At 32.2% G+C, this 12,466-nt stretch overlaps 1 protein-coding gene across 1 annotated transcript in view; it reads left to right on the forward strand.

The window, feature by feature from the left end:
• The window catches only part of LOC108363344 (uncharacterized), a 123,853-nt gene extending 112,732 nt beyond the window's left edge, over positions 1–11,121 (forward strand). The window contains exon 3 of the mRNA XM_017616686.1: positions 10,913–11,121. Coding sequence (XP_017472175.1) covers positions 10,913–10,965 — 53 coding nt within the window. The 3' untranslated portion in view covers positions 10,966–11,121. The remainder of the gene's footprint in view (positions 1–10,912) is intronic.
• The last annotated feature ends 1,345 nt before the right edge of the window (positions 11,122–12,466 follow it).

Raw genomic sequence — 12,466 nt, forward strand, 5'->3', positions numbered from 1 at the left:
CGGACCTTTACGCGTTGGTGATGGCGAATATCGCAGACGATTTAACGATGAGCTGTATGAGCTTTACAACGATATAGACATAGTGCAGCGAATTAAAATTCAGCGGCTCCGCTGGCTTGGCCATGTCGTTCGGATGGACAGAAACGCTCCTGCTCTGAAAATATTCAACGCGGGCCGCGATGCTGGTAACAGAGGAAGAGGAAGGCCTCCTCTGCGTTGGAAAGACCAGGTGGAGAAGGACTTGGCTTCAATTGGCATTTTCAATTGGCGTCAGTTAGCACAGAAGAGAAATGACTGGCGTGCTGTTTTGGACTCGGCCAAAATCGCTTAGGCGGTTACAGCGCCAATTAAGAAGAAGAAGAAGAATCTCCTTTTCTAATTACAGATTAGGGAGTTAAGCTCGAAAATAAGGATATGTATATCTATTATATATATATATATGTAAATCTATTATTAGGCGATTGAGTTACATACATACATACACATGCAGGCTAGGTTAGAAATTAAACATTAATTTCACTTCATTGTAATCATTTTATTCATTTTCATTTTTAATTCTTTTAATACATGAAATTATCGGTATAATTGATAAAATATGATACTTGTATATACTTGTGACTCAAGGGCGTTAAAATATCTTGAAAACACCGCATTAATTACTGTTTATGAGCTTGTAGTTTGAGCATTTCTAATTGTACACTGAGGGAAAAAAATATTAAAATCAAATAGAAACGTAATTGATTTTACTATAAACGTCAACGAAAGTACTGTATATTGGTAAATATTCAATTCAATTACGCGCATAGTTGATTTGGCATTAAATTCGAAATAACTCGAATCGAATATGACATTTTTGAAGCTCAATATAATACGGCCATATTTAATTTTACTATATAATATTTGAGAGAAATTTGAATACGAAAATTTTGTTTTCAATTAGATGATATCCAATTCCTTATTAAATATAAAATATTAAAATTCACTACATTCATATTTGATAGTGTTTTTAATATTTAAATAGTATAATTAAATGTGAAAATAATAAAATTTCCTTTGTTAAAATATTTTTTTTTATGGGTTTTAGAAAGCATTTTATTGAATATAAATATGCATGCATTTACATTAACGCTCTTACGAACTAAGCTTAAAGGTTATTATATCTTATAAAAGTTCTCCCGCCGATTACAGAATGCAAATGCATCGGGCGTGTAGTAAAGTCTTTAATGTCTATTAATGTTATTTCATTTAAAGCAGAACCAACTTCGTATGAGCAAAAGTGTTTATTAAATTGTTTTACTTGTATAGCTTTTGATAATATGTAAATATTATCATAGCAATATAATATTAAAAATATTTTGAATAACTTAAAATTACTATTTAAAATACCTACAAATGAATCCTTTTTATATTTTAAATTACCATACAATATATATATGGACACACATACATTTTTAAAATCAATTTTAAGATTTCCAGTTATTATATATTTGAAAAAATCTTTTTCTTTAAAATTGTCTTTATAAAAATGTTCATCTATATCAAATAAATTTGGTAAACCGATTGAATATTTTTGCAAAATTGAAGAAAATTTATAGCTTGTTTTCAGTGCAATTGTTTTTGTGCAATTAAGGCGAGATGTTACGTTTTGAAAATAAATTTTACTTTCTTTATGCTTAGCCTCAAACCCCATAGACCAATTGTACCTTAATGGGCCTAGCATTTTAATCGTTCTCGGGTAATGAAGCATAAAATGATGCTTGGGTTTAAGGCCTCCATAAAGTTTGAAATACAGCCTGTGGTGCTTTTTTATTAATTTTTCTAAACTTTCAACTCCATTTTGTACAATAAATATTTATATATATTTACAAGATAAATTAATAGTGTCCAGTATTTGTTGTTCATTGGAATAAGATCACCTAACATTAGTGGCAAAAAATTTATAAAGCAATACACTTCAGTGGCGGTCATTTTTAAATTACAGTCAAGTAAATGTTTTTTTGTTATGTTCATAGAAATGTTTCCGACCTCTAGCTCTTCATACGGAAAAAGATTTTTTCTGTTGTTAATAATGTCAAGAGAGAGTAATTTCTCTTCTATTAATGAGGACAACATCTTTGTAACATCGTATTTGCAAACCCCTTCGAGCAAGTCATGCATTATGTCAAAACAACAATTATCTAAAACATAATAATGGTCGAGTCTATTAAAACTTTACTCCTCCGCAACACCTGAAATAATGCCTTCAAATATATCGGCGGCATAACTTTCTTTTGTCCTAATAGCCTTTTCCACGAAATCATGTTTAGTTTCCTCTTGCGATCTTCTACATGCCCTACAAAAAAAGAAAATCCGAATACCCCATTAAGAGCAAGATTATCTCCAAGTACTGCTGTCAACAAAAACTTTACAGTTTTGTTCTGTATGAAAATACCCTTCTCTAACAGAACTAGTTCATTTAGTAAGCTTTTAAATGCTGACTCATTTCCATATTTCTTTAAATTTTGCGTAGCTATAAAAGCAGCATGAAATATAAAGTCAAGCTTTGAACTTAAATATTGAAGGAATGTTAGAAAATTATAGTAGCAGCCCCAGATGTAACAAGTGTGCGTTCCTAGCATATTGTATGGTATTACTATTTCATTTGAAACTCAAGAAAGTACTGCTTTTTTAACAACTGTACCACTGACAATATTACAAATGTTTTTGTTATTGAACAGTTGCATGGTTGGAATACCTTGTACAATATTTTCTGCTATTACGTTTTCAATAATAATAGTTTTAGGACCCTGATACATATTTTTTTTATTTAAGTGTTTAATAATAAGATATTCTGTTGATATGTTTTCAAAGGCATTGCTGCAAAAATTTGAAAGAAGTTCTAACTCTGAAGTTAGGTTCTGCCTTGTTAAACTCTCTCTTTTTACAACGTTGTTTAAACATTCTGAAAAATTTGAAAAGATTTTGCGAATTCATTTTGTACAAATAGTACATCTTTTCTAGACATTGAACTTTTTGAATACAATTTTAATAAAAATTCCAATAAATTGTTCGAGAGTTTCGAAAACAATGTATTGTAATCTTAATTGAAACTCTATACTCTTCATGTAATTGTACATTTAAATTTTCAATAGCTCATGGCTGGTTTAATTTTTGCTGTATTACTTCATTTGCTGAGCTTTCAGTTATATTTTTACAAATCTCTAATTTTACATTCATATGTTTAAGCAAATGGTTTTTGAAATTACCGAACGATGCAAATAATTGCTTACAATTACACTGTGGAACAAATTCAGGTTAGCAAAAGTTAGGTCGATTCTGAGAGTGAGGGGTGAAAATAGAGGCTAAATAAGAACACCCGTATCGCGGCGTTTGTTTATGTTAGTTCGAATTTTTTTTTAATCGACCTTCGAACTTTGCAGTCAAATGCCGATTTTCAGCATATTGTTTATATGGTTTTTTGGCTATAACTCGTCAACTAATTGATATTTTTTCAATATGCTAAAGCCAAATTATTGCTAGAGACCTGTGCAACAATTAAAATTAAAAAAAAAATTGATTTAGAAAATTTTTGTAGTGCTTATGAAGCAAAATGTTGGAGTTTTTTTCATGCTTTTTGAACATATTTTCCACAAAACTTAGTCTTTTTTGCTTTCTGTTTGATCTATAATATGCTTCTCAGTTTCTTCAATAAATTTCATTTGAAAAGAAAACAATCATAATACAAAACTTGCGTTTTCCAGCTTAATATTAATTAACTTCTCATTTCTTATGTACCAATTTTTTCAGTGTTGGTTTTGAAGAAAAATTTAAAAAGAAATTGCAAAAATATGGACAAAAATATAATTTTGAAAGGTTAGTTATGAAAAGTTTCAAGTAAAAAAATTAAATAAATTAAAGTAATGATTTGGCCAGTTGCCGTTTAGCAGGCGGCTGTGGATCAACATCACTGCTCTCTCTAATATCTTGGTCATCGTCATCATCATCAGAAAGGTCGATAATTTCTTCCTCGTCTTCAAAGGTGTTTTTATACCACCAACAAATTTCAGCGAGTATTGCATCTGGAGATTTCTTTCCTCTGTACCTGAAGCGAAAATAGTTTTCAATCGTAAACATGTTTAAATTGTGCACTCTGACAAAGATATTAGAAAAATCTAGGAATTCAAAATATGCACACTCTATAGTTACCTTATTTCAAATGGAAGCGCAGTTTGGTGATAACGTTCGCCTTGCTCATCAGATTCAGTTGGCAACTGTTGAGCGAGTTGATCAAGATGCTGATGCAAGAGATGAATTTTGTACGACATATTAACCCCAATTTCATCGAAAGCTGCCAACATGTTTGCAATAGATTGCCTGTAGTTGTCTTTGCGTTCTTTACCCAAAAGTCCTTTAATGACTGCTTTCAATGCGATCCATGCATTTAATTCTCGGTCTGTCAGGACTTGGTCAAAATCTTGACGACTCATTAGTTTCCGTATGTCGGGACCATTAACAACCCCTTCCTGAATTTTGGCGTTACTTAGTCTTGGGAAAATGTCTTTTAAGCGGTTGAATATTGCTGGTATTTTTGCGATACATTTCAAAAAATTTTTAGCAATGCCAAGTTTAATGTGGAGCAACGAGCAACAAAATTTTCATTTCAGGAACAAGACTTTCGTGTAGCCTATTGTCTTTAGGCCATTTCCGTCCAATGCGACTATTCCAGTTATGCTGTTTGTACTGGTTTCTTCCTTTAATACCTTCTCCGTATCGTGAATCCCAATCGCACAAAAAACACGGATATTTTGGACGGCCAGGTGCTGTTAAGCCTGTAATCAATGAAACTATTTTGAGGTCGCAGCAAATGCGCCACTGGTGTTCGTTATATTTGACTACTTCCAGAATGTGTTTCAAAGTATCGAAATTTTCACTAGTGTCAGTGCTATACGCAATTGGAACAGAAGGCATTCTATTCGTCTTGTGCAAAAGCACAACTTTTAAGCTGATTAGTGAACTATCGATGAATAAACGCCAATCATCTTTTTTATAGGTTAACCCTATCGTCTCCATTAACTTTTCAATATCGTTGCAATAAGCGAAATTTGTTGCATCATTCACATTGAAGAACTTTTCTAACTCTTTTTGGCATTTTCGATATGCTGTTACTTTGGTACCTTTCGCCAGCAAATTATTTCCTTTCAAAAATGAAGCCAGTTGTTCTGATTTTTTCTGAGTCAAACACAAAATTGCAACTATTGCATCCAATTGCTTTTGTGTGACTAGGATTGGATCCTTTGATGTTTCATAGGATGTACCTTCACCAGGGTCGTATTCTGAGAAGAAATGCATGTATATAGCAGCGGCGGTTGTAGTACTGATACTGTTTGAAGATCAATACTTCGGTATGTTGGTACTGGAACGAATTCTGAGAGCGGTAATGGTAATTGGACACTTGGCACTGCTACATAAGTTTTATTCTTTGCTTTCCTTCTATTCAAACTTTAAGGTAGTTGATACATCCATAGCAATTTTCTTGTTGATGCGGGCTGTTGTCTAACCACATCATTGGTATACCAAAAGGCATAGCCTTCTTCTTTTCACTTTTCCATTGCATAACACTTGAATAGCAATTATAATAATAGATTGGCGCTTACACATATGTTAGTGTTTGGACGAGCTTCTCCTCCGATTTGTGCTGTGCGCCTTGATGTTGTCACACAAAGCGGAGGGACCTACAGTTTTACGTCGACTCCGAACGGCGATTGTATTTTTATGAGAAGCTTTTTTCATGGCAGAAATACACTCGGAGGTTTGCCATTGCCTGCCGAGGGACGACCGCTGTTAAGAAAAAACCTTTTTTCTATATTTTTTGCGATGTTGCTTTGACCAGGGATTGAACCCAGGCGTTGCGGAGTGGAAGCGCGCACTGCTTACCACTACACCACAGCGGCCGACAAGCAATAAAAAGCAAGAATAGCAATTAAAGTAAACTTTTTTAGGGGCATAGTTTACGTCAGTGATAAACTCTTGCGAGAAATATTGTTTATAGGCTTCCAAAAAACAATCACTCGCATTGCCACATTTTTCATCGCTTGCTATGAAACGTCCACAAACATTACAAAAATGGTCCATTTTACATTTTGGTTCCGACATTTTTAATACAATATATATTATACAATGTTGTTTTTGTTATTTATATTAAACCGATGCACTTAACTTAAATCACTCACAAAATGAAATAAGTTCCAAAAAAATTAATAGCGAATTTTATCACGACCGAGAGAAAATTAAAAGACATCAGTTTCGGCTGAGTTTCGAGTCTTAACTGAATCTTTATTTTTGATATTAGTTCGCTTGTACGAAATAAATAAAAATCGCTACCTGTGCGGTGGTTGGAAACAAAAAAGAGGAAGATTAGGAAAAAGAGGAAGAAGGGGAAGAAATTTATTGCATTTGACTGCAAAGTTCGAAGGTCGATTAAAAAAAAATTCAAACTAACATAAACAAACGCCGCGATACGGTCTTCTAATTTAGCCTCTATTTTCACTCCTCACTCTCAGAATCGACCTAACTTTTGCTAACCTGAATTTGTTCCACAGTGTTACCAAAAGTACAAATCTTTGTATCACTTTGCTTAAGAGAGTGATATGATTTTAAATGTGCTATATAACAGCATGTTGTTTGAAAAAATTTTGTACATAAAAAGCAAATCGTATTCAAATATATAAATATTATTTATTTTTAAGGTAATTTACAAGCGAAACCAGAGCAGGTGTTTTAATATCTGACGTTGTTTCGATCTTAAAGAAATATCTCTGAATAAAAGTCCAAGCGTTGGCAGAAATTGCGGGATACTTTAGATTTAAAACTTGAAATATTTTAAAAGTACAATCCAGACATTCAATAAAAGAGTCAAACTTGTAAATGATTTTATCAATATAAGCAAAAAAGGCTTTAGGTGATAAATATGTTCCCTCCATTATTATAAAAGGTTGAACTGTAAATGAATTCATATAACATTTGTCAACATACTTTTGAATTTCTTCATAAACATTGCCTATAGTTCCTACTTTGATAATAATATAACAATAATATTGTAGCTTTTGCTTTTGATGCTCCTGACGTGTTATGGAATCTTGCGGTTGGAGGTAGAATTGAATGTATTAGCGTTGTTTGCACACAATCTTCAGCAAATAAACAAGGAGAAAAATACATATTTACTCAAATTTTTTAAATTGTTATTTCATTTTTATTTGAATTTTAAGAAAAATCAATCGCTTAGTTTTTATTCATAAGACCTAATATATAGAAATAACAATTTAAAAAATTAGAGTAAATATGTATTTTTCTCCTTGTTTATTTGCTGAAGATTGTGTGCTAACAAAGCTTAGTTTTTATTCTTAAGGCACATTATTTTCCGCTTCTAAGACCTCTTAAATTTGACATAAAGGCAACCACAAAAGTCTAAGCACAGAGGATTTTTTACAATGTATGCAAAGCTTTTTAATTAAATTTTTTAATTTTAATAGATTTTCAACTTTCTAATCAGTTTTGTCTATAAAATTTTAGTATAAAAAAATTTCAAATTGAATATTACTAAACAAACCCGTTGATTTTTGACAACATTTTTGCTGACGGTGTCACGCATTTTCTCCATACAAGGTATGTTAAGCGATTGCTTTTTATATGGAAAAAAGTTAGCAAAAAAAAATTATCAAAAATCAGACTAGCAGTTATTATACTACAATTTAATAGGCTACAAAACTGTATAATAAAACTTTTTCTAAAAAATCAGATTAGAAAGTTTAAAATTTAAACGAAAATTCACTAAATTTTACTTAATTTTGCACAAGGTTTAGAAATTTTATTTTTATGTTTTTTTGTATATGACCTATATTTTGATAAAAAATTATCGGAAACAAATTAAAATAAATACCTTTGCATACTTTGCAATAATAATAATAATAACAGATTGGCACTTACACATATGTTAGTGTTTGGCCGAGCTTCTCCTCCGATTTGTGGCGTGCGCTTTGATGTTGTCGACTTCGAACGGCGATTGTATTTTTTGTGAGAAGCTGTTTTTCATGGCAGAAATATAGACGGAGGTTTGCCATTGCCTGCCGAGGGACGACCGCTGTTAAGAAAAAACTTTTTTTTCTATATTTTTGCGATGTTGCTTTGACCAGGGGTCTTTTAAAAGGGATTTGCAGGCGGCGTTGGCAATATTTAAGTAGTAATATTCTGGAATATTTTGTTTAAAAGCACTCCATTTAGTTTTTAATAAATGTTCTTTGTTAGGATGCAACCGCTTGAAGTTCGAGTTTATCTGTTTACAAAAAAATAAGTTTATATGTACATGGAAGTAAATGAGCGATATGCAAAAATTAACTGCGAGCCTTTTTAGTTCATACAAAAATTTTGAATTAACGTTACAGTGAAAAACGCGGGTGATATGTTCAATATAAAATTACCGAACTTATCAGTTGGGGGCCTCTGGCATCTTTTAACTTTGGCCAATCCTTAATAAAATCGTAATTACTCAGAAGTGATAAATCGCGTTGTCGAATGTTATAAGATCTGTCCCATCTGTCTAGAACCACTTCCCAATCCGATGATTCCCATCGTAGCTCCTCTTTTATACTAGCTTCAATCGATTCATCAAACTCAGTTGCTATATCAGGAATTGAGGTATCCAAATTATCGCACCTATGTTTAGATGTTCCTTTTTTTCTTTCCTTTGCGGTAATATTTATATATTTTGGAAATAATTTTCCAGCAGGGAAACGGATTTTATGGAAATTGCCTTTTTTCTGCTAATGAGATAGAGTATATTCGATTAAGAATGTCCACGATTTAGCTTTCCCTGATTCCATATATACACATTTGATGTTGCCTTTTTTAAGATATTTGCCTTTTTTAAGATATTTGCCTTTTTTTGCCTTTTCTACCTTTAAAAAAGTGATTATAGCATTTACATTTTTTTTTTAATAGTAAAAAATATACACATTGCCCATGCGGCTTATAGAAGCGCAGAGACCTCTTGCCAAATTAGTGTTGGAAAATTTCAAAGCCGTTTTCTCAGCTTACGAAGGCTTGGAAACAATGAGGGGTGTTGATAGAATTATAAAGGGCGAGGAAAACGCCCTTATTCCTGATAATATGAACGTTTCAAACGTTCCATATTTAAATTGGGCTCCACTTGTATCAACTTACGTCGAGCGCACATTTAGTACATTCAAGGCTTTTCTTCGCGAAAATCGAATGAAAATGCTGCCAGAAAACTTCAAAATGCATCTTGTGGTTCAATGTTACTACAACTATACAGATTCAAGTTTTATGAGTTAGAAACGCGAAGGGATAAAATAGTCAAAGATTCAAAGTACAAATTTTTCATATAATGAAACTAGTTTATAGTTTTTCTCTTTTTACTTGTAATATAAATGTTTTTTTTGATTGTTCTTCGTATTTTCTGTCTTTTAGGTGCCTTATTTTACTTTTTTTTGCCTTTTCCTGCCTTTTTTGCTATTTTGTTTTGCCTTTTTTGGCTTTTTTGCAACACCTAGTGCCTTTTCCTGCCTTTTTCGCTGTTTTATTTTGCCTTTCCCAGCCTATTTCGTTATTTTATTTTGCCTTTTTTATAGGTGTTTAGGTCCTAAAAATCCGTTCCCTGGTAATAATATTCCTAAATTAAAAAAGTTATTAGTATGCACCTACATTAAACGTTTTGATAACATTTTTAATTATATCGAACATTTTTTTGCATTACCAAAGAACATTTTTCTTCGGGAAACAACACTTGTATGTCTTTTAAAAATTGCTCGAAGTTTACGGGCAACGTGTTCCACAACAGCGTGTATAATCCGATCGCGTTGGCTATCATTTAAATGTCTGTTGCACTCATAGTAATCATGAATGGTTCTACCAGCAGAACAGTCTTTTAGTATCCTCTTTAAAGACTAAAAACGAATTATTTAAATATTTTTTTTCTGATTACATATAATGTATGTATTTAAAGTACACACCACATAATGGAATTCACATTGGTCATCATTGCTGTGCAGCACGTCAGCATCATAGATCTGAATAAAAATGACGTACATAATTAACATCTTCCACCTGCTGTATGAATTTTTATTACGCTAACAATAGTGGTATCCACCAAAGTGAGCAAGTGGCCTGTCTGTTGGCAACAGTCGTTGCTTGATTTGTTGAATACAACTAATAATGCGCAAAATTTTCATAAGAGCGCAGGGTGATTAAAAGCAGCCGCGCAGACTTATTCCTGCGACGCAAAGCGCTTGTGGAAGCACGGAAACCGTTTGCGTACACTCATATATGTATATGTACATACATACATACATATGAGAGAATCACGTCAACTCTCCTAAAATGTGAGCGCCATTGCTAAGCTGAGGAAAACTACTTCGAAATATATACACATATACTATATATACATACATACATATATACATACCTTCAGCGCGAATTGAAACCAACAATTTAGGGCTCGCGCGCCGCGTTAGGAGAGTTGATGTGTTTTCCCGATATATATGTACATAGTAAATGCGCACATAAATATGTATGCATACTTGTACTTTTATGCACAAAGGGATGCAATTCCATCGCTTTCACATGCATTATTTTCATTAACAAAATACACTAGCACTTTCAATAACAATGTTTTTGTAAAAAATATACATTACATACCTGCGTATTTCGCCAAGCAAAAAGCTTTTCGCGGAATTCGGCTCTTATTCCCACTTTTCTTACAGCGTCGGCGAAGGAGACTTCGCTCAAATAAGGTCAAATAACAATCAATATTACATTTTTTTATAATAAATATTTTATACAAATTTCTTCTACTTACCAGTGAGTTCTTCCAGCAGTTCTTCCAAGTCAAAAGTATGCAAAATTTCTTTTAATTTTTCAGACATTCTTTCTTCTCCATCAACCACAAGCTGCTACAAAATCATAACGGTATAAATGAATTACGCACAAACAAAACAATTGTTCGAACTACAAAACGAGTGTTCGGAGGACTGTAACTCGATTTAGGAGTAAGTCTCTTCAAAAATCGGAGTAATAAAAAAATTGTCGTATAAGATTTGCAGTTTTATTTTCGCTTTCATACGAATCAAAAATTTTAAAATTTTACATGGGACAGATCTTATGAGCAAGTAATTTTTCTATTTATTTGCTTATGTACATGCTTCTAAAAAGCACTCTGAAATTTTTACTGAGTTGCAGGAAATACTAAATCACTTAAATTTATTTTCAATTGTCGTAAAAACAAAAACGCGAACCAATGTAAGAATAATGTGCTGCATATTTATGTAGTTATGGGTATTTTATATAAAAGAGAATATGTATACATTTCAGATTTTCAGATCTTTAAAAAAAAAAAGCATAAGGCCCTGGACTAGAGCTGCAAAAACATCGGAGCACTATCGATAGTATCGATGTTTAAATATTTTTTTGAAAACATCGATGTTTTTCTTACTATCGATGTTTTTAGAGGATATGCCATCATTGGAAAGTTTATCCGTTGCTGATTTGGGGCAGGCAAGAAGTATAAAAATTAAAGCGTAATAAACTCATAATCTTTAACAGAACACTAAAGCGTAACAATAAGTGTTCAGGGAAGTTATTACCAGGGCCAAAAAGTTTAAGCTTACAGCCTGCTGTCTTACTTTTTTCTTACGAAATAATGGAACGGCGATATATTTCTGTTGAAAACAAGGGTGCCTGGTACTCTTCACAAACAAACTTTAGCAAACCCTAGTAGAAAGCGTAGCAAATTTCTTAAGAACTTCGTACTGCTTAAGAAAATTTGGCTGTATAAAGTTTTCTTGACCATTTCTTGGGGTTTTTTTTTCTTCGTCGAACTAAATAAATGTTTGAAAATAATCATGGTTTAAAAATTTTAAGAAACCGCTGCGAGACAGCCTGAACATTTTTGAAGTTTGCTAACATAACAAAAATGTTTTCAAATTTTCAATTTCACAAATACATTCTAACTTCCATTCTCAAATAAAAGAAAGTTTGAATATTTTCATATACTTGTTTTTTGTTTTACTTGAGTTGCTCTGCAAATTTCAATTTCATAAAGTGGACAAACTTCAAAAAATAAATGATGGCCGACGAATTGAGCAAGCGGTTTTACCTTGAAATATTTGTATTATGGAAAATAAAAACATATAAAAAGAGATCTAGTTTTTATTAACCCGTAACTTTAATTTCATTTCTGCTTGGATATAAAAATTTAATACCAATGGTTTGTCTCTACGGGAAGCATTGAATACCGAATAACGAATATTTAAAAAAATTAAGACCCACCAACGCAGATCATCATTATTTGAGAATATCGAGCAACACTGGTGTGCCCATTGTAATTTTTCAATCCTTGAAGTAAACTGAATAAAAAAACATTAAACTGTACCTAATTTTTGTTGTTTTGCGAGCATATTTACCAATGTTTTTGTGC

This window comes from Rhagoletis zephyria, unplaced genomic scaffold (genome assembly GCF_001687245.7).
Source record: "Rhagoletis zephyria isolate East Lansing unplaced genomic scaffold, Rhagoletis_zephyria_1.1 Rzeph_scaffold_01251, whole genome shotgun sequence".
In the NCBI taxonomy this organism is placed as follows: Eukaryota; Metazoa; Arthropoda; class Insecta; order Diptera; family Tephritidae; genus Rhagoletis; species Rhagoletis zephyria.